The sequence below is a fragment of the Pteropus medius genome, unplaced genomic scaffold (assembly GCF_902729225.1).
Source record: "Pteropus medius unplaced genomic scaffold, Ma_sr-lr_union100, whole genome shotgun sequence".
Lineage (NCBI taxonomy): Eukaryota > Metazoa > Chordata > Mammalia > Chiroptera > Pteropodidae > Pteropus > Pteropus medius.
Genome location: NW_024347788.1, coordinates 1,611,097 through 1,634,649, shown reverse-complemented (window position 1 = coordinate 1,634,649; position 23,553 = coordinate 1,611,097). Strand labels below are relative to the sequence as shown.

Sequence of the window (23,553 nt, the reverse complement as noted above, 5' to 3'; positions counted from 1 at the left end):
GAGGGTGTATCTTAATAGTGCGACCCTATGCCCCAAGAGAAAAAATAACGTACATGCACGGCTCATCAGCTCAAGGATTGGAAGAGAAATAGGTACTGATTCCAGCAGTTATGTTCAGGACACGACCTGGCAGAGAGATCAAGAACTTGGACTCAGAAGTCACACAGGCCCAGGTTCAAAACTTGACTGCAGGACCTTAAGGAAACTATCGGACCTGTTTAATCTTTGGTTATTTTCAACTATAAAATGGAGATAAAAATAACGACTATCTGATAGGATTACTGAAAAGATTAAATGGGATGATGTATGTAAAACAATCGACATAGTGCTTCGCATTTAGCAATCAGGTAGAAAATCTTATAAAACTTTAAAAAATAGATTATGACATGATATCAATCATTACATACTTGTAGAAAACGTAAATATCAGACCTTAGTTTTAAGTACAAAAAAGCAAATTATAAAATGAAAGGGATTGTTATATTTTGATCACACAGTCTAGTTTTCAATGAAAAGAAAAAGTAATTTTAAGAAATAGAAAGATTACAAATGAACTCTGAAATATCATCTTTCTCTAAGAATAATCATGATCCTGTTGCAATGAAGATACTTCCCTTGACCAAAATCTTCATCTTTTCAACATATAGTCTAATAAATTTATCTTTATACATAAAGTTCCTAAAGATTAATTTGGTCATTTGGATTTTTTCTTACTTGGTTAGCAATGTGAAAGGAAAACAGCAGAATTATCAATAGAAAATAAATTTCGAAAACATTTAATCCACTACCATTTATACCACAACAGAGAATTTGATCTTTGTGGTATACTTCCTTTGGCTTGCTGTATAACCTACTAGTTTAATTATCACAATAGCCTTAGAACTTAAGATAGTACATATCAGCTTTAGTAAAGACAGAAACGCAACGCTCATCTGCTTTTAAAAAATGGATCAAAACATCACAACTTATAAGTAATTATACATGAGCATTTGGAGCCTGGACATTTTACTAACATCACAGTCACGGAAGGACTAGGTCCCTGAGGCCAGTGCACAAATTTATTCTAAATATTTTTTCCCAAAATTATACCTTAAATGTTTATTTTAAATTAAGCATAGCACGGGCATACGTATGCCATTATAATCATATCATGATCACTGTGTTGGCTGTGGTTCTTTAATGACTTACAATGTGGGCTGAATTATTTATTTTATATATTTTTACTACTAATAAATCAAAGTGCCTATATGTAATCAAAAGAGAAATGCAATGGAAATCAGAATTGCATTATGGTTATAGTTGTGTCAATAGCTCGCTCTGTACTTTTGGAAAGTTTTTAGCCCGAGTTTCCATGCATTCATCCACGAAACTGAATAACCTCTCAGGTACAGAAAAACACTGTCCTTTATATTTTTTGCCGTTATTTAGTATGTCACAGTGACTCTAAATTGTAAACCCACAGTTAGGAATTAATCATCCACCACTCATTTCCCTGATTTATTACAATTCCTTTTCCCTATTGTTAGAGTAGAGAAAGGCAAAACAATGACAAAAACATACTGTTAAAAAGAGACAAAAGGTCTCTATAAAATTTTGCTGCAGGTTTTAACCTTTTCTCTCACTTATTAAGCATCTATCACATACACTTTACCTTGAGCAGAAGGGATCTGCACAGCTATGAACAGATATTACCTCCACGTCTTTATCTTATTTTCCTCAGCATATTTTTAGGCTCTCCTAAAAATTTGACACAAGTTTCTCTACTCAGTCACCAGTAAGTAGTACTAGAAGTTAACTCACCTGCACCCAAAACAACCCTTGCATGCAATCTGTCAAGTATTTTCCCATGTATAAATCTGACCAACTTTGATGAGTCTCACTCTGAGCAAATGGCAATCACAATGGATGAATTTGTTATTGACTAAGGAAGGTAAGCAGAACCCCATAATGCATAACAGTGAGGAAAAGGGAACCAAAAATAAATACAATCCAATCAACGCAAACTGGCACCTTGAAAAGAGGAAGAGGGGGATTTTTGAAAGAATTTACTCTCTAAAATATCAGAGACTAAGTCAACTTACCTTTTTAGTGATTCTAGCACATCCGTCCACGATATCATATGAAGCTCATCTGTATAAATGATTTTGCCAAAATGCTGGGCACAGTATTTCAAACCGTACTGGCAAATATGGTAGAGTAAAATAGGCAACAGATTCAACATTTCAAATTGTACCTTGATGTAAAGTTAATCCATTGCTTTAAACAGTATTATAAGCACACAATAGTTTTGAAAGGATACCCTGGACAATGCTGATCAGAAATGTGTGAGGTAACTTCAAATAATAATAAAAAAAACATTCACCCGAGATCTGAAAGAAGAATCCTAGACACTACCTCAGGGCAATAATATCGGGATGGAGAATATGAGTACACAATCTCAGAGAAAAATATATCCATCCACACATTTTTTACTATTGTAGTTATATTGAAACTTGAGAACTTCGCAGCAGCCTACTAAAATCACAGATCAACAGGATAAAAGTAGATAAGAAGAATGTGCAATTTATGAATACTGTTTATTACCATGGTTACAAACTTTCAGAACAGGCCTCTGAGACACTGGACTGAGACTCTGCAGAATATCTGTGAAAAAAAGAAAAGAAACTTAATATAGAGAGGTCTGTTCATCTCAAGAAGTGTGACAGTATTAAACTTTTTTCCAAGGTTAAGTAATCCTGGAAGCAAAGCAATAATGTTATGACTTTTACTTCCCATTTAATTATGCTGCTGTAAACTCTGCAGGGATAAAGTACATATGGTTCTTTAGACGAGACTTGTCACACTAATCGGGATTTTCTAAGTTCAGTGCATTGATTTGTAATGTGCTACTGACACTGGCCAACTGGAATGTTTCTCTCTCTGACATTTGTCATCACAAGGGAAGGATTAAGAAAACTTATGAAACTTCTGAAGAGTTGTTGCCCATGGCACTACATTCTTGACACATGACTTTAAAAGAATTAAAAAAAAAAAAAAAAAAAAAAAAAAAAAGAAAGAAATGAAAGGGTTGTTCTTTGTGATAGTTCCCTAGAAAGTAACATGAAACAAGTATAACGTTCACCTTTTGGCTTCGGTGTCTTTTTTCTTCGGTCGCGGAAGGCAGCCCCTGACTGCAAGGCCTCCAGCAGACTATCCATCACTCCTGTCTCATCACCCTCTGTGAAAGAGATGCAGGGAATTCCATCAGCCCTCAGGGTTACCATAGCAATGTCAGAGCATACACAGAAACTGGTGATGGCGGTGGTACGGGGAACGAAGATAAGGACTAAGCCAGCAATTTCAAAATATGATAGGACTTTAACTCTCTCATAAATCAAAGATCTCTTAATGAGATTTGGCTCATTAGTGCCTGTGTTACTGTCCACTGGAGGACCAGGTTCCATTGATTCACCTCCGAGCACCGCTTTTACAGGCGGGGGGCACAATAACTTTAGATGGAATGTGGTTCTTGTCATACTTGAGTCTCAGGTTATCGTGAATCACATTTCCCTTGTAGAAGTGGGTTCTTTTCAAAGCATCAGCTGCTGCTCTCAAATCGACCAGGCGTGGGGGTGTTTTTGTTGGTGTCATTGATATTCTGCCATCTAAACTCATTGTACAAAATTGTATTCCCACACTAACTTTTGTGCACATGCTCCCAACAACTGATTCTTCATATCAGAGAACAATCGTCCTCTAACTTCAGCTGACGTACAACAATCGCTATAAATTTTTATAGAATGTATGTATGAAAAGTCTGTCTTCCATAAGGAAAAATAAACCAAAGGCTCTCAAACACGTAAAGGACTGCATCACATTATGATTAGTTTAAGCTGATATCCTGTATATAATTAATGAAGATGTGGTTGTTACAGAGCCAATTCTCTCTAAAAGTATCAGATTTTCTTGTAATAATCATAGCTATTTATAGTTGTCAATGCTAAATGTTATTTAAAGAAAGCAGAGGAAAAAGCGTCAAAGAAACTACTGGCCCAACCTGAATACAAGAAAACACCAACGATTTTATTTTCCCTTAGGGAGAGTTTATTTACAGGTATTCTCTGTGAAATTATGTGGCTGGTATACAGTTATATCTAAAGTAACAGAAAACTGTTTTCCTCAGGAACTTTTTTGTTTTTGAGATGCAATGCCTCAAAGTGAAGAGACGACGAATACAGTGGAATATAAATAACAGTTATTTACAGTTTACAAACATACATAAATATAAATATGCAATGACCTCTTTTTCCATCTGGTCCTAACTCATATTTTTAGAAAGTGCAAAACCTTGTTTATGTAATCAAAAAGAGGTGGATGAGAAATAGAGTATTTGGAAATTGTTTACATGTGAATTTAATTCTAAAGTGGCTTGATGGCTATTTTATTTAAAACATGCTAAATATTTCAGATATTTTAATTAATAACTACCTAGGTATGTTTGAAAATTGAGACTCAAACTCAACTATATTTTTCCTGAAAATAACTACAGGTAAAGCCAAATATTTAAGATTGTCAATATATTTCATTCGTGTAAAAAAAAAAACCAGCCACACAAAAAACAAACAAACGAAAAACATTTTAGAAAACAAGCATGCAATTAATGGCATACACTTTAAAGGAAAAAAAGAACTACCAAGCAAATTTGAAATTTCCTTAGTAAGTTTGCTGTTGGTAGTGGTATCAATATAGTGATTCGGAAACTATTACGTGCATATTACAAGACAGAACAGATGAGTAAATATGCTGATGTTAGAAACGAGGTGCCCACTGTGGGAAAATCAACACAAATATGAAAGTGGTAGGAGGAGAGGAAGAACCATGAAGTATTGGATTGGATTTACATCTATCATGTAAGCTCAAGGTTGTTTTTTTTTTTTTTTTTAAAAAAAAGTTCTTGTCCTAGCTAGCGCTGTGGCCCAAAAGAACCCAGAAGCAGTGACAATACAGTAGCAAGGAGCACATCTGGCTCTTGGATCTTGGTTTCTAAATATAATTACTCGCTAACGGGAACCAGAATACTTAGAGAAATAGCTGATTTCAGGGCCGAGACCAAGATATTGTGAAATGAGCCAGGCGCACAGTGGTGTGCCAGACAGTAAGAAAGACACTCACGGACAGAGAGGCGAGTGTCAACGGGGCGGAGGAGCCAGGCTGATGGGTAGCCTGGGCCAAAGCGGGGACAACTGGAGCACTGAGTCAGTAATAATGGGAATGGATTATTACACATTGTAAAAAAGAAATAAAGCGTGTATCCATATCTATATGAAAAAGTTAAGAATAACTGAAATATAAAGGGAGAGAAAGCTCTTCTTTAAATAAAGACTATACATGAACAGATGTCAGAGACATAAAGAGGACCGAGTTCCATCGATATAAAGGGCACAGTTATGAGGGAAGTAGGAAATAAAAGTAAGAACTGATTCAGGCAGAAATCATCAATGGTTATAAAAACCAGTCTGTATGAGGCTGAGGGGGAACAGGATGTGAAGAAATCTGGCAGATACCACCTTACCCAAATAATCGAATTTGGCATAACACATGATGGGACACGCTGACAACAAATGCCTTCTGAAGTGATACAGAGACAGACACAACATAACCTGCAGAGTCCTTTGCATAAAAATATTCAACTTGGATCTAAATGTGCGGAAATGATCAGACAAACCCAAAGTGAAGACCATTCTGTGAATCAACTAGACTGTGTTCTTAAAAACCACCAATATCATAAAAAGCCAAGAGAAAAAGAAAGGGAAAAAAAAAGTTAGGGAAACATTTAGATTAAAGATAAAAGAGACATGACAACCAAATGCAACACACAATCTTTGTTTAGCTTTTGGATTGTAAAAAAATTATAAATGACATTATCGGGACAACTGGAGAAACTTAAAAATGTACCCGATGTTAAATAATTATATGGTAGTAAGGTTAAGATACCTGATAATTATATTATGGTTAGGCAGGATAATCCCATGGCTCCTATGAGACAGATGCTGACACTTTCAGGCTTGCTAGCAATTTAGACCACAGTCCCTTGTTCTCTAGTCCATGCCTTTGACATGCTATTCTCTCTACACAGAACATCCCTCTCGCTTTCTTCACCAAGCTTACTCCTTCACCGAGAATCCTTTCCTGACAGACGCGGGCTAGTCTGGGTGGCCCTCTGTGTTCCAACAGCATGTGGTACTTACAGCGATAAACCCTTGACCATGTTGTTTACCAGATGGTTTCTTCCACTAGACTATGAGTTCACTGAGTACAGAGATGAGGGCTTTCATTTCTCTCTAATACCTGGCATAATGATAGGATGCCACAGAAAGTGTTCATTAAGATATGTCGACTGTATAACAAGTGTGGTACGATATGGTCACTGGCAGGAATAATGATGAGGATGAAGGTCACAGATACAGAGGGGCCAAGTAGGTGGCAGGGCGTTCCCACCATGCTGCGAACAACGTAAATTCATTTCTCCCTTTGTCCCGTCTCACGCATCCATTCAGTTGATGAACTTTGTTAACGTGCCTTCCCACGTAGCTCATGCATCGATCCATTGTTCCTTTTTCTGACTAAACTTTATGTTGGTGGTCCAGAGCTGAATTACTTTTCACTTGAAATACCACACGAGTTACCTGGAGTCGTATTGCTTCCTGTTTCCCCCTAATTCTAATTCATCTCAAATACTACTGATAAGCCCTAGAGCAGAATGATGATCTTCATTCCCCCAGTCACAAATTTTCCGTCTCTCTCACTTCCCACAATATAAAGTCCTAGCTCTGTCACTTGCACCTGACACGGAGTCCAACTGCGCTTCGAATCCCATCTGTACCTTCCAACATCACCACTTATTTTTCAGCTAAAGACAAAACCCGTGATTCTCCGCCGTCTCTCCTGTCCATCACTCTCCACCTGGAACCTCTATCCCTGCCCTTGTCCCCAGAGCTGATGGCTTTTCTTGGCCTTCATGTCCACATGCATAATGGAAAGAATAAAACGCCAAAGCAAGAAGACCTGCATTCTAGTCTGAGCTCCCAACTAACAACCTGTGCGACACCAGGCTGGTTACATAATCATTCCTGACGTGTGTAATAGAGAGAACACCTGTCTAGGGTTAAGAAGAGGATCGGATGAGGTAACAGAAATGAAAGTACTTGGTAAGCTGCTAAGTGATATAAAAATGTAGGGAAATAAATTCATGAATGAACTCCAGTGTACACTAGAGGAAGTCTGTGAAATACCTGCACGTTTCAAACATTGTTTTAGATACATTATAAATTCAATCTTTTATAGAATATTTGATTATATTCTTAGTAAAGGACATAATCATATATTATGTCATTTGTAAGGGAAACTGATAGAGATGAAGACATATAATAAAGATGGTTTCCCATTTGTTAAAAATGCATTTAGAATATTCACTCCCTACCTGTTTACTGAGGACCTACTATGCGCAAAGACATTATTAGGTACTAAGGAGACCCGAGCCCCAAGTGTTAACAAGAAATGTTTTCAGCTCTTAAGAAACGGAGAAGTGTGACAGGGATGAGAGGGACCTATATGAACTACTGGAGATGTGAGGCTTCCTAGCGAATTAGGACCTGATGAATAGGCAGGAGTTGGCCAGGACAGGGACTATGGAGAGAAGAGCATGTCTGGCAGAAGGAAGAGCAGGCACGAAGGCAAAAGATAGAAATAAAAACAAAAGCGAGGAATAATGAAGTACCTAAATGATTCATATGTACATTATTCTAATACAATCAGAGAAACAAAAAATTAGCCATTTTTTATTGTAGACTAGAATTCAATTTCTCTAACTACAAGTCAATTTGTATTCAAAATATTTATAGCCTCTCTCCTGCTGTGAAAACTCTTTTAGATAAATAGACTCACTGCAATAGACAAAGCCTCGCTGTGTCTGAAGAACACGTCGCCTTGTTTAATTTGTAAAAGGTGTTTTTAAAAAAATCTCACAGTGCCATGAGAAATGGAGAAAGGGGAGTTAAGGAGATTCTAGAGAAGAATCAACAGGATGAGGGGACAGGTGGGGATGAAGCTGCTGAGGAGTGAGTCGGCCACATCTCAGCTCTCTGGGGCCATGACTGGTGAAACATAAAATATGGAAAAGGGTTTTAAAAATACTGATTTTGGTGAGCGACAAATGTTAGAGAAGATAATGAGCTCCCCTTTGGGCAGGTGAGTGTGGTGTGCTAGCTGCGGACAACTTCTAGAAGCAAGCTGGAAATTCTGGCCTCAGATTCAGACAAAAATTTAGGTAGCGCTTTTGGAAGTCATTTCCGTATTGAAAACAAATACTAATTCAGCACTATGTACCGGACCTTGAAAAAGGCCCTGGAAATAACAGGGTGAGACTTTACCCTTGTCTCAGAGGCGCGAGTGGCACCCAGGAAGTGCACGTGACTGAATCTGAATCTGAACAGGCGGCATCTTGAGAACCACCTGAATATAAAGAGCAGGAGAAAAAAGATAAAGTGGAAATGTGTTAGGAACGTTCTTTCTTTTATTCCAGTTTCCCCAAGCCAAGGTATAACGCTGACACTGCAGATAACTAAGGATGTAAAGACGATCCTAAAAGGGTCCGGCACGTTAAAAACGAAGCACAATAGGTCACATAAAAGGTAAGGAATCTGAGTGTAACTGGATTTCTCAACAGCGACCTGAATTACAGAAGACAGAAAAGATATGGATTTCAAATTCTCAAGAGAAATTACGTCCGATGAAGAAATGGGTTACGTTGCCAACAGGATGAGGATCGAAAGGGGACATTTTTAACCTGCGAGTGGTCGCTCTTTCTTAGAAAGCTACTGGAAGATGTGCCTTTGCCAAACAAAGAAGAAAACGAAGAAAAACATGAGATCCAGAAAAAGGGAGGGGACAAAACAGCCAGGTGGCAAAAAAGAATTCCCGGGATGGCACTGGCGTCCCGGGACCAGAGCAGCCGGTTCGTACCACACGGGAGAAAATTGGGCTAGAAGACAGAACAGTGGCCGAGGAGCTGAAAGCAAATCTGCTCTGTTGGACCATGTGCAAAAAACGATTGCTGTTTATTTCACAGACCTGTCAGAATGTTTGGATGAAACAGTGACAGGTATACATGAATACTCAGCAAATTAAAAAAATAGTACAGACCTAGAAACAACATGGTTGTCCAACAGGAAACACTGACTGGAGGGGTGAAGAATATGTACGCAGCTGCAGTGTTATAAACGCTGGCTATTCTTGCGACCATCGGCTGCGATACGATTATCATGGGATGACGGCAGGGGTCAAGGAGAAGGGGTACACGAGGGGACTACGAGCGAGGAGGGGGCATGAGGAAACTAGATCTTCAACCGCTTCTCAGGAACTTAGTAACGTCTAAATGAGCAAATTCATAAATGATAGTGTAAGCACATCGAGCAATAGGTAAGAGTTAAATACCCGAGGAAAGCCTTAGAGTTAAAAGTGGCCGGCTCTAAGAAATAGGAGGGAATGAAAGAGAAGATAATTTATTATGCTATGAGCCTGTTAGATTTCATTAAGGAATTTGTAGACACTATATTGCTATAAAATAACTAAAAAAAATTGAAGAAAAAAAAAAATTCCTGCCAGGAAAAGATGACTGACGGGGGCGGAGGAGGTGGGGATGAAGGAAGAGGTGGACTCTTCGCCTAGATGTGCTTCCCTCTGATCCTGGGACAAAGAGAGGTGACAGACGGTACCACGTGGATATTATGATGGAGAGCTCCAGCCCAGGAAGGACACCTGGTACGGGGCACAGGGAAAAGGGACAGAGGTCACGAAAGGTCTCCTGGATACCTGACTGAAAGAAGAGCTTTGGGTTTGCCAGTACTTCCTGAAGAGGGAGGTCCCGCTGGAGGTCACAGAACAGCTGTGCAAGGCAGGGTCCTGGAGGGACAGGAAACACTCATTTCCGATGGCTAGGGATGGAGAGCGGGGTCCGGGGGGGAGTGGCAAGAGGTGGTGCCGAGGAGGCAGGCGGCGGGCAGCTCGCCAAGCCCTGCTGTGCCAGGCTACGAAGTTCGGGTTTTATCTTTAAGGGAGCCACGAACTCGTTTTAAGCTGGGAAGTAAACACGGTCAGATTTCTACTTTAGAAGGATCACTATAGGAGGAGACAAGATGGAGGGCACGGATAATAAGGGCAGTTTCAGTGATTTAAATCAAGGCAAAATGTGATTGCAGGACCCCAGTATGGAACGTAAGTGGTGAGAATGGAGAAGAGAAAAGAGGAAGAACAGAAAAATCTTGGTCTGCATGGATGCATCACAAAAAAGGAAGGAGAGGCTAGTTTCCGGGTACCTGCCCTGGTCAACTGGACTCATCACGACACTACTCACCAAGTACTAAATTACTGTTGTTTGGTGTAGAACGGGGCTGAGCCTAGAGAGGAATTTAGCTGATCCATTAAGATGTTCTTGAGCTAGCCATCTGCAGGTCTTTAAAGGTATCTGGAAGGCTGATGGTTTTAAACTGGGGGCGGGGAGGTATCGGTTATACCGGTAGGTTTAACTTAGAAGTGTATTGGTCATATTGATGCTATAGAATGAATACAAGCAGAGTGAAATAACACACAAGTTCTGAATTCAAACAACCTGGATTTAAATACTGGCTTTCCAATTTGCAGTCATTGTGACTTTGGGCAAATTACTTAACCTTACTAATGCTCATTTTTTTTTTTTTTGGTCAATTTTAATTTGCGAATAATAATAATAGCACCTACTTCATAAGGTTATTGGGAGGATTAAAGGTAAATCACTGCAGGGCTTGCGAGTGCCTGGCACATAGTAAGAACTTAGCAGTACTGAATCTCCATTGTGGTCGTTTTCGATATTGTGGTAGGTCATGAGCTCTCTTAGGAAGAGCGTGTGTAGTAATAAGAAAAGAAAGCTGAAGTTAAGCCACAGAGCAAACTAAGATGAGAAGGGGATTTTAGGAAGAAACGACTCTTCTCAACCTGTGACCTTTTTCCGTTGTGTGTATTTTGCATGTGGTTTCAGAGCTTCTCCCTTTTTATTCCCATTGTCTCCCGAAGTAACTTTCTCTAGGTCTCAGCACGTAAAAAGTTTTTATTGAAGTATAACTAACATCAGCAGTTAGTTTCATGTGTACAACATAATGATTTGACATTTACATGTATTGTAAAATGCTCACCACAATAAGGCTAGTTACCATTTGTTGCCAAAATTAAAAAAGTTTTTTTTTTTCTTGTGATGAGAGCTTTTAAGATTTACTTTCTTAGCAACTTTCAAATTTGCAATATAGTCTACAGCCATGCTACCCTGAACAAGCCCAATCCCGTCTGATCTCGGAAGCTAAGCAAGGTCGAACCTGGTTAGTACTTGGATGGGAGAACACCTACGAAGACCAGATGCTATAGGCATAAAAAAGTGAAAAATAAGGGATTGTAAGCTGACTAGGTCCTTGAAATCTGTGAGGTCAACCAAGGTTTGCCTAGCCTAAAAAAAAAAATTTGCAATACAGTATTAGTGACTGTAGTCACCATTCTGCACGTTACATCCCGTGACTTATTTATGTTGTATCTGGCGGTTTGTACCTCTTGATCCCTTTCGCCCATCTTGCCCACCCCCACTCCCCTCCCCTCCGGCAACTACCATTCTGTTCTCTGTATCTATCTATGAGTTGTTTTGTTCTGTTTCTTCGATTCCATAAATAAGTGAGATCATACGTATTTGTTTTCACTGTGACTTATTTCATTTAGCTTACTATGTCTCACCACTTTACGTGACTTCAGCAGTAGCAAGAGATAGGAGGAGGACCACTTGGAGTTTGGAGTGGGGATGGGAATGCCCCGTTTCTCCGACTAATGGACAGTGTGCAGCTGATGCGCAAAATGCAGGGACTCGTAGTTTATCCCAATTCTTTCTAAAAGAATCATACGACGGTTGCTCTAACAAAATTTCGTAAATTCCTGCTCTGTGATGCTGGGAACTGGGCTGCATTTGCTTTACTTGGTAGCTTAGTTCAGTCTTTAACCTTCTAGAGCAAAGCTCAAAATACTAAACAGACAGTAAAAAGGCAGGAATCATTTTAAACAAAGTCTTTGAACGTGTCTTAATCTAGATGTAAAAGTAAAAATTTATTTGAGTCAAAAAAAGCTAGAAAGTTCATTTTCATCGGGACGTAACTGATAAAATGATAATTAGAACAGTTTTCTTTTATGCTGTAATTAAATGACTAGCTCAACCATAAGTGGAATTTTATATTAAAATGTTTTAATATCTCTGGGTTTTTTCCCACTGCTCTTCATTATTTGCAAAACTGAATTAAATATTTTTTCCCGTTATAAGTTAGAAGGAAAAAATTAGACTCTTTGACAAAGAAGGAAGGTCCCCCCCATCCCTCTACCTCCCTCAGATAGAACAATTAAGAGCAAAATCAAGGAGTCAAAGTGACAAAGTGCTGGGCTTGCATCCTGGTCTCGCTCTCCCCAGATGTGTGCCATGTCCTTACCTATAAGACGAGAACAATAAGAGTATGTACCTCAAATGGCTGTTGTAAGGATCAAGTCAGCTAATATACATAAAGAGCTTAGAATAGAGGCTTGATAAATGGTAAGGCCGCGATAAATACTAGCTATTATTTTTAATATTATTATGACCATCTTTTCCCACTCACGTGGCACACATTGCTCATTGGCCAATGCGACACATCCACTCTCTTGTCTGCTTCCACTACAGAGACAGGAAAAGTTAACAACCTCATTTTGTGAGACTCCCTTGCAGCAAAGCTGGGGGCGGGGGTAAGGAGAGATGCGATGCATTTCTCGACAGTAAAGCATAAGTGGACATCTGCCATTGTAAGTCCAGGAATAGGAGAGGCATATATTGATAACCTCTCTCCCTCTTCCTACTGACTATCTACTGGAGCCGTGACAGCAGTGACCGCCATCCCCCTTGGCAGTGCTGCTACCCCCTTCTTGCTATGTGAAGTATGTGGCAATTGTCTTGTAACTCTGGGCATAGATCATGGGCTATTTTTTTTAGTTGCTTTATAAGGCTATATTTTCAAAGCTCGAGTGAAAAAAAATATTTTACAGATAGGTTTGAATGTAAAAACCATAATTATCATACTATTTGTTATATTGTATTCAAGTTGAAATCTAAATAATTTCATGACTTACAGTAAACAGACTTATAGAGACATTTGTAAAAGAAAGAATTTTTCTTTTATGAACTTTCCAGTCTTTAAAAAAAATCCATATCCACTATTGGATGTCATGTATAAAGTATGGTACTATTTTAATTATATAAACAACCAGGAAAAAGTGGTAATCTAAATATACTGTAACAAATCAAACTGTATTGTCACTAATTTCCAACTTCCAAATTTCATATGATTTAGATTCTGTTGTAAGAAAATGATTCCAGCATCATTTTCATTTAGCTTAACCTATGAAGATATCTAATTTACTCTCTTCTGGAATTTTTTTATTAGTTCTTTCGTTTTTAAAACTAACATAAACAACTGACAAAATTCAAGAAATAAGTTACTTGTCTGCTTGTTTACTTCTCTCAAATAAAAAGGGCGCAACCATTTTTGTAATGTAAACAAAACATACTTAAGGTACAAGATTTAAAAGTAAGCATAGAAATGAGTTTGTCATTATGAAATGCTATAGCAAAAACTTGTATTAAATGAATATCCCATATTAAAAACAAAAAAGGAAAACAAAACTTCAATAAAACAGAATTTCCTAAAATATATACCACAGAATGGGGGGTGTGTGTGTGTGGGGCAGGGGGAGACAGGGTGGTTCTGTGGTTAAATAAGCATGTAAGATAATGTATAGTATATACTGCTCTTGGCAATTCATATCAAATACATGTGAAAACTCAATTCATGACACATGATAAATGTGGCATTTCAAATCTGAGAATAAGAAAATATTCAATAACTACTGTGGTGATGGTAGTTTACAAATGGGTCAAATATTTCATTAAAATCTAAAATTGCAAAAGCATAGCAGACAACATGGAAAAGTATATTTGTTATTCGTTCTGTAATGAAAAGATTTTCCCAAGAAAAATCTAAATACCCAAATGTCATACGGATTGTACTATACTAAATATCTACAAATCAAAAGAATAAGAACAAAGTCTACAAGCAAACGATGAAAGGAAAAACTAGAAAAAAAATTGAAACACAGGTATTTCCTAAGCCTGAATTTTTTGAAATAAAAAACATTATGACTCAATAAGAAAAAGACCCACAATTCACTAAAAAAACCCCCAAAACAACTATTGAGGCAAATGAGATGTTCAGGAAACTCATCATAAAAATACACAAACTAGGATTTTATACGGAGGATATATAAACCTCAACCTCATTCATAATGAAAGACAGTCCAACTACATCGATGAGAGATCATGTTTCACCTATCAGCCTAACGATAATAAAAAACGAGAATAACTAATAAAGATTAGGAAACAGGTCACTCCACACATTGTTGGTGGAAATATAAAACAAATGTAACCTCTTTGGAATACAATCCAAAAATCTCTATCCGGAACAAAATTGTAGATACCATTCGATGAAATAATTATTTTCTAAGAAAATTATCCTACGTATAACTCATATGTGTGTGAGGGCATCTGTACAAGGATGTTCATTACCATGTTGTTTATAATAACGAAAGGTTGGAAACAACCAAAATGCCCACCGGAAAGAGACCAAATAAATGACGACATTCATATACTAAAATACACTGCGATGTGAAAAAATAATGAAGCATATTTAAATTTCAATAGTTGATATGGACCATTTCTAAAACATAGTTAAAAAAGCTAATCGCTTTTTTTTTTTTTTTTTAAATCAATGAAGACACTGGATATAGACCTCTCGATGGCCACTCAACGCTAACAGCTACAAAGCAGAGAATACATTTTCTGACATCCTCCGTGGTCAGCTGTTAGCCCACTACATGGTGCTGAAGAAAGGCATTGCCCAGTCATCCTTTTTGTGTTAAACGCTGTTAAAATTTCTCCCATGTAAGTATCCAAGTGCCCGACTCTGATTAGCATGTTCACAGTGACCTACTCCAACGATTACTCTTTAAAGAAAGCAAAGTTTAAAACCCAGTGTTGACTCCCTGGCAAAAAAAAAATGTTGTCACGGTTGTCACCGTGTGTTACACAGGGTCTAGGGTGCTGAACAGACGCCTTCAGTTGCAGAAGCACAGAATGTCAGGAAAAAAGAATGTATCTATTTAAATATGACTATAAATAAATGTATATATACAGAGATGTGAACTGATACTGGCATTTAACAAGATATGACTCGGTGAACACCCATGACCCTTTGATCACAAAGGAAAAGAGAGGAAAAGGTTAATTACACAGCATAACCACCACTTCGGAGTAGAAGCTGCGCTTGTCAGTCAGGAGAGCTTCACTTTACTCTGAGAAATAAGCCTGACAAGTACTTAAGCTTGGCAATTGCTTACTTCCTGTTGAAAATATAGTAGAAAGTGTTTTTAAATTTTTCAAATATTTCCTTTGTTAGTGGAGAATTTTAAAAAAGACTTTTGATGGCTTTGTTCTTCAAGGTTTTTGAACAAAGAATACTACGAGTTCAGATAGAGAAAATGGAAATGCTTACTCAATACCAAGAATCAAAAAAAGGGACGTAAGCTAGAGAACAGTAGTGATTTCACAGACACTTTTTTTTTTTTTTCATGAGAAGCTCTAGGATAAATGAACTTGAGGCCACAAGGAGCCACTCAGAGAGGGATACCTGGAGCACTGAAAGGCCCCAGAGGGGCCTGACAGTCAAGCTCTGACAGCGGCATATGGTGCACGCTGGAAAAGAGGCCGAGGGAGCTTGGATTAAAGGCTGAAGAACTGCCATAGAATCTATCTGAAAGGTGTGAAATAATCAAAATTGTACTTCACTATGATTAAAGCTGGCATAGTGTGAAGGTGTCAAGCCTGGGTGACTGGGAAAATGGTGGTATCATTAACCCAAAATAAGAACATGAAAATCAGGCTTTATGTGGAACATGATGTTAGGTTTTAGATGAATTGATTTTGAGGTGCTGGCAGAATAGTCAAATGGTTTTGTCCAAGATGTAGTTGGAAATATAAAACTGTCAAGTCTGTTGTTCAATTCCATCCTACAAATAGGGACTAGGAATCTGGGTCGGGCACCAAAACCAGCCCCAGTCCCTGTTCTCGTGGGACTTACAGTCTAAGGGTGATTTCAATACCTACTTTGTGACTACCTGCACGCTGGATGTTCCAAAAAGAAAAAAAGCAGTCTGCTATGAAATTGCTTAACACAGAGGCAATAGGTCCGTTCAAGACTGTGACACAGTGAAATGCTCCTCTCTGCTCTCTCTGACTCAGGCTAAGAGCTCCTGCTACAGATGTGCTAATTGTTACAGGAATTCTGTTTGAGGCTTGAGTGTTTTGCAAAAACAACCCCATGTCAGAAGGAGTCTTTCCTGAAGAGGTGGGGGAAGTGTGTACAGAACAATGACTGTTTATCAAAGATCCACAGGAACCTCAGGACCAGACTCAGATCAATGGTAACAAAGAGATTTGGAGATTTCGCCCTCTTCCCAGGTTCCCACCTATGGCCCGCCGCTCCTCACTCCCTCCCCCTGACATAAGAGACGCTTGAACTTGAGGTGCTCTAAAGATGGATTTGAGGAACTGTTCACAGCTCCCATCTTCTTGGTTGGTGCCTTCTCAATTAATAAACCTTTCCTACTCCAAATTCTGATCTACTGAATATTGGCCTTCTGGGGGCACTGAGCACGTGAACTTTGTGATGGTAACCATCTGACTGCCCACTGATGATTTCGGGGGTTACCCTTTGATACCTGCTTTTGCACTGACCTTTCTGATGGTATGTTTTATGTATACCTTAGAACACAAGACAGTGGAAATTTGTGTATTTGCACCACCTCACAGCTTCCAACTTTGCCCAAAGTAATTTTACTAGATTTAAGTTCTAGGTTCACTTTAAATGTGAATTTGTGGTTCAAAGTATTAAGTATTCATCGTTCTTTCAGTTCATTTCAAAGGGGAAGTACAGATTTATTCTGCACAAATATGGCATTCTCTCCCTACCCCTTCCTCAATCAGATGCAGAAACTGAGGCATTCATATTTACAAACTGAAGAAATTTAAAAATCTTATTTAGAGTAACAGCAACCTATTTTTGAAAGAAAGGAAGTCGGCAAAGATAATAAGGCAAAGTGGAAAGTGGGGGGAAAAAGGAATTGACATATGCTTCCAGAGAAAGCAAATAACACAGAAAAGAAATGAAAATGGGAAACAACTGAACTTTCCATGAACTCATTAACAATTGCAAAGAAACTGGAGGCAAAAAATGTGCTAAACTCTCTCAAGAGAACAATAAGATTTTCCCTCGACTATAAAAAGCTGACAAAAAAGAATACAGAAGCCTCTAAATAAAAACTGATATATCAGATCCTCGAGAAAAAAATTGTATTTAGAGAGAATGCATGAGAAAAAAGAATAAAAATCTAAAAATGAATTAAGATACATGAGAAAACATCACTCGGACCGAATGCCATTTTGCTAGCATTTGGATGGTCTGTGTGGAGCATTTTTACCTAAATTTTCTAATCTAATTCTCACTTTAACTCTGCAAAGTAGCTATTATCTGAAGGCAGGAAAGCAGGACCTCAAGGAGGTAAAGTGAAGTGCCCACAGCTCTACAAAAGGCAGGTGGCAGAGGGAGACTTGAACCAGCATCTTTGTTTCGAAAGCGCACATTCTTTCCATTACAGACTTTTGACACAGAGGTGGTGATGTATGATAATTGGGAAGAGCTCAGATCCTTAGCTTTGCTGACTTGTACTTAAAGGTATTTTAGTAAATGCATTCATGCGTTCATGCATTCATGGCATTCATAGCTGGGAACTCTATCAACAAGCAAAGATTAGGTTTCCTCAAATTCACTGGGAACCATTCCTCTCTCGAGAACAAGGTAATAAATGAGATGCAGGTCACAGACGGCTCCTACCTCAGAGAGAAAGGCCAGAAACATCCCTCTCTTAGGAGCAGTAGTATCTGGAAATAATAGAATCAGTCCAGTCTGCAGTGGCTTCCTGGTCCCTCCCTACAACACACTCACTGGGCAACTGCTACACAGCAGACCTCATTTTATTCACAGATCTTGTGCTTTCATCAACAAGGCAAGACCCTCCACTAGCAAAAAAGATTATGACTCGCTGAAGGCTCGGATGATAGTATTTTTTAGCAATAAAAAAGTGTCTTTAAATTAATATAGGTACTTTTTTTTTTACATATATGCTATTATAGACCTAACAGACGACCGTATAGTGTAAATATAACTTTATATACACTGGGAAACCAAAAAAAATCACGTGACTTGCTTTCCTGCGATATTCACTTTATTGCAGTGGTCTGGAACGGAAGACTTGCCTGCTGGGTTACAACCCTGAGGCCGGCCAAACCACCATTCCCGGACACCACTGCCCAAGAAGTAGTCCTTCCTTATCTTTACTTCCTCCAGCGTGTATCAGCATGAACAGCTTCGCTACCATCTCACTGTCTCCAGGGGATAATCTTTTCACCTTTTCATCTGAATTGGAAATGGGCTCTACCTGGAAACTGGAGAGATGCTGCTCGTGTTCTCATACACTGATGAGCCTAAGTCTGTGGGGTAGAGATGAAGGAGACAGGAGTGCCTGTTTTCCCTCTGGTCCTCACTGCTACATCAGGCTATCACTTCTGTCCCCTCGGGTGAAAAGCACTCTCCTTTGAGACACACATCATTCATTCTGTCATCCCTCTAGGTCACCGTCATCCAGTCATGCACAGATTTCCTCTCTCATGCAAAACAGACTTTGTCATCTGACTCAGGCTTCCTCTTCAAGCCGAGCCTTGCGTGGATTCAGTTCCCTGTGAACAACCAGTCCCAGAGCAAATCCTGAGTTCTCTGACCTCCCGCACCTCCCGGGACCGGTGCTTTTTCTCTGCTTCCCATTACTCACGCTCACGTCCATAATCTGAACTTTGCCACCACCCACAACTGTTCCCTTATACTTCTAATAACTTAAATCCATACCAGCCATGCTCTGACTCCTGTCCTTCTTGTTCTTCCTTTCTCTCTCTTTTCCCCTTCCATTAGTCCTGCCACCTGTCCCTGGCAATCTCCAGTGTCCTGGCTCCATTTTCTGGCCCATCCGGCTTACGCTCCGTGGTTCCGCACGTTGCCCATTGCTCACCAGCGAGCATCTTCCTTCCCTCCTTCTCTGCTGTCCTGGTGAACCTCCAATTCCATCTTTTTGGCACTATACACCAGCGGCTAAGCAATCATGGCGAAAAAATGAGACTTGCAGGATGAGGGCCAGTGCATAATCGCAGGTGCCAACCTCCGCTGGGTTCTTCACACTACTCGACCCTCCCGAGTTTCAGCGGGAGGCTCTCGCCCCACTCCACAGGGGCTGTTTCCGTGCTTCCAGCTCCCCTCAAGCCTCTCAACCAACCACTGCCCCTCCCGGGCAGAGGGCTGCCTCTATTTCAGCTAGAAAATAGAGACCACTCGATGAAAACGCCGTCACCTTCATACCAGCAACTCCAACGTCAGCCTTTCCTCCTTCCCGCCCGTCACAACGGCGGAGCACGCTGCTTTCCCAGTCGATCTCCTCGGCCTGTGCTGGCGTCTCACCCTCTGCACTGCTGCTCGGCAGCACCCCCGATCTGCCTTCATTCTCTCCCAGCGTCGCTCTTCTCATTCCCCCCAGTCCATTTGAAATGAAGTCAAACACCTACTTTGTGCTCCCAAGACACCCCCGACTTCCACCCCCTCGTCTGCTGCCTTCCTTACGTCTGTCTCACTGCCCATGCTCGTTATCCACCCTCTGCCCTATCCTTTGAGCTAAAGTCGGTGGGACAGTTTTCAGTCTGTTTGTTACGTGATCTCTTGGCAGCATGTGACAATGGTCTGCCCCTTCTCCTTTGAAGAGGTCTCTTCCCTGAAGTGGTTTCCTGGAACACAGGACTTTCCGTGATAAAACTGGAAAGTCTCAGGCAAGCTGGGATGAACTGGTTACCCTAGCCCAATCAGTCACTAGACACGGTAACTCAGGCCTTAGAGATCAGCGGTCCCCAACCTTTTTGGCACCAGGGACCGGGGCTCCTGTGAGAATCTAATGCCTGATGATCTGAGGTGGAGCTGAGGCGGTGATGCTAGTGCTGGGGAGCGGCTGCAGATACACGTGAAGCTTCGCTTGCTCGTCCGCTGTTCACCTCCTGCTGTGCAGCCCAATTCGTAACAGGCCACGGACTGGTACTGGTCTGTAGCTTGGTGGTTGGGGACCCCTGCTATAGATAACTAGCATCTTATCTATAACGTAACATCTACAAAATTGAAATTCTCACCATTTCCCCCACGCTTCTACCTCCTCCTATGTTCCTTATGCCAATGAGTAGCACTACCTCTTCAAGACAGAAGCAACTATTGAAGGCAAGTATACATAGAAGGATCTATCTCAAAGCACGGAGTTCCCGCTTTTCTTACTGAGAAAATGTCCAACAGGATTCATATATAACCTATTAGCACTTAAAAATCCTCCTCAATGAAAAACAATAAAAACTAATGTAGCATTTATGAAATGGTACAGATCTAGTGGATAGTTCCAGTAGTTAAAAATTTCTCTCTTCAGTGCTCCGTTCTTCAACTATTCAAATTCTTGACAGTAATTTTGACTTCTATCTAATCTGTTATACAATTTCTTCTTTAAACACCTTGAAATATTTGTAACGTGCTGTAATGGAATGATTAATTTTCCTCTCCAATAAGCTGCAATGAAGAAATGCTCCCCTTGAGTAAGGAAATGCTGGAAAATAACTCGTGTTAACTTAAGACCGCCTCAGCCTGAAGACGTAGTAGACACTCTGCCGGTTACTGGGAACCAAAATGGTTGCCCTTCAAAGTTCATTCCATAAATGGTCTGTGGAACTGTCATCTCCATATGGCTCCTGGCTCTAGGTGTACTCTACCAAATAGCACCTTTAAACTTGCCTGGACAAGTGAAATACAGCCCAGTGCCCAAAGGAGAATGAACGAAAGTTTTAGATGAAGAACCTACAAGAGAAGTGCAAGAATCAAGACTCTTTAGGCCAAAGGAAATAAGATAAAGAAGTAACTTCATGGCACTCGGATCATGATATTTACATCCCTTCAACTCATTCAGTATGAGACGGTAGACAGGCTGACATTAAAATGAAAAATCGACACTAAGTTGTGGAATTCTTTGAAAAGAAATGATTGTTAACACAGGAACGGCCTGCCACAGGAAATGGTGTCCATTTCTCTCAGATTTAAGGAGATATTCGCTACTGTCCCAGGGGGTTTAGGCATAGCACCGTTGAAGTGGGTGTCTTGCTGCGGTTTCATAACTTGCAACTTGCGATTAGACACACGGCTACAAACAAATAGGAACAATTCTCTGTTGTTCAATCTATTTATCTTAGTTTGTGCTTCCCATTTTCTCCCTCTTGCCAGCCACCTTGTGGCCACATTTGTACATATTAATGCTTTCACAAGGGGGTATGTGCATCAATAAGAGAGTTGAAATTAGATTAGTTAATTTGCTACTTCATTAACAGCTGTGGTAAAAAGTCCAAAGAGAAAGAAGATTGAAACTAGCTAAAATGAGGGGTTCGTATTGTAAGTGAATCGAAATTATCTATGTCCCCTATTTCTGCGGATAACTGAGAGTCAGCTGTGCACACATCTGTGGGTGTTTATAAACATTTAGCATCTGTAAGCTTATGGGCTGTAAATGGTGAGCTAATTAGTGAAATGTTAGTCATTCCTAATGACAGTTGTTATGGATAATGGTTTTATCCAGGTTAAATTGATCTCAGAACCTTGCTGATCACTGGAGGCCACTCTATCTTTTATTACAAGACTAAGGAGCTACACTATGTCACACATTAAAGATGTATTATAACTAGATCAGGCTGCTAGTTTATGCATCTTAATGAGCCCTACTCGTAATAGATTGAAATGCTGATTGTCCGGGAAAATGAGAAGTTGTCAATCTGTAAGAAGTTCAACTGATTCTGTAATCTATGTCATTTTTCTGTTGTACATACACACTAAATATATTCCATTCAAAAAAATTAAGGAAGCATAGATAGCAAACTAATAATTGACATGAGAATAATTCATTAATAAAAAAGTTTGTTCATATACATACATACTGCATACATATGTATTTCCCTAAGTCTCCCCTATCATAAAATTTTCCTAAACCTATGTCTCTCTTTTATTGATCAAAAACGTGGGGAAAACACTCTAAACAATTTCAAATAAATTTTTTTCCTTCAAGGGGATAATGGGACATGTTCTCTGTCTAACCTTACCCGTACCCCAAGTCTCCCTCTCCAGGAGAGAGGCCAACCCCAGCTCATCCTCATAAGCTAACTAGATTTGGTTTCAAAGGTTCTTGGTTGGTCCAGTTACAAAAGAATTCATAAAATACCTTTGTTAACACAGAAGTTTTTTCTTCTAATTAAAAAGCTAACATTTATGTGTAGTTGTTATGTTTCACAAGCAATGCCAAGCCCTTTCAGAAAAACTTACCCCCTGGATAAAAAGGCACTAAATCGGAGATACAAAGTCAACACGTGCTAAAGCTAGTATAGGTATCATCCACCCACCATGAAAGGTTCTCCCATTCACTCAATCAGCTCTGGTACTATCCTGAAACTGCCTTTCAAAAACTATTACGTCTTTTCTCAGTCCAGCCTAGTTTAGGCCTTTGGCATTTATATTCTGTAAAATGTTAACGGTCTCCTAATTGGTCTCACTCTTCCTACTCCCCTCACATCCTCTAATCCAGCTGCATTTTCGCCATCTGGACCATCTCTCTCAAAGAAGACCTGATCCCTGCTCTGCTTAAGGCCCCTGGAGTGTGCCTACAGCACGAAGCAAAACTCAAAGCACAGCACTCTCCTGACCTCCAATTTATCCTCATCTCTTCCCACAGCTCTACCCAAAGTATATCCCAGGCCTGCTGCTGTGTTATTTGTTGCTGTCCAAATATGAATTCCATGCCTCTGTGTCTTAATTTACTCATCCCAATGGATTCCCAGGCTTGGAAGCCCTGGTTCATTTAACTCTCTGTTCAACTTCGTATCCACCTTATTCAAAAGACCACCAGAAGTTTGAGCACTGCTGCTCAGATGCAGCTCACTCTCCCTTCCCCCATCCGACAGTGGAAGCCCAAAGGACCATTCGTAGCATAGAAACTGTCCACACAGGAGGGAATGCACACTACATTCTTGGAATGTAAGTAGAAAAGGTGCCTCATCTGGTGGGATGGAGTCTGGGAAGGGAGGAGATCCCACGCAGGCTGGAGCCCTGCGCTCTACTCCGCATTCCAGGAGGAGGCTGGGGCTTAAACGATAGACTTTCTCGTGGAGTCACAGAGGTTGGATCCAAGAGCAGAAGCATCTTGTGTCCAAAATACA

General features: G+C 39.9%; 1 protein-coding gene across 1 annotated transcript in view; it reads right to left on the bottom strand.

Annotated features, from left to right (window-relative positions):
- The window catches only part of DIAPH3 (diaphanous related formin 3), a 425,074-nt gene that overhangs the window by 89,931 nt on the left and 311,590 nt on the right, over positions 1-23,553 (bottom strand). The window contains exons 25-26 of the mRNA XM_039877169.1: positions 3,121-3,216; positions 2,583-2,642 (exon numbers count right to left, since the gene is read on the bottom strand). Of these exons, the coding sequence (XP_039733103.1) occupies positions 2,583-2,642; positions 3,121-3,216 (156 nt within the window). The remainder of the gene's footprint in view (positions 1-2,582; positions 2,643-3,120; positions 3,217-23,553) is intronic.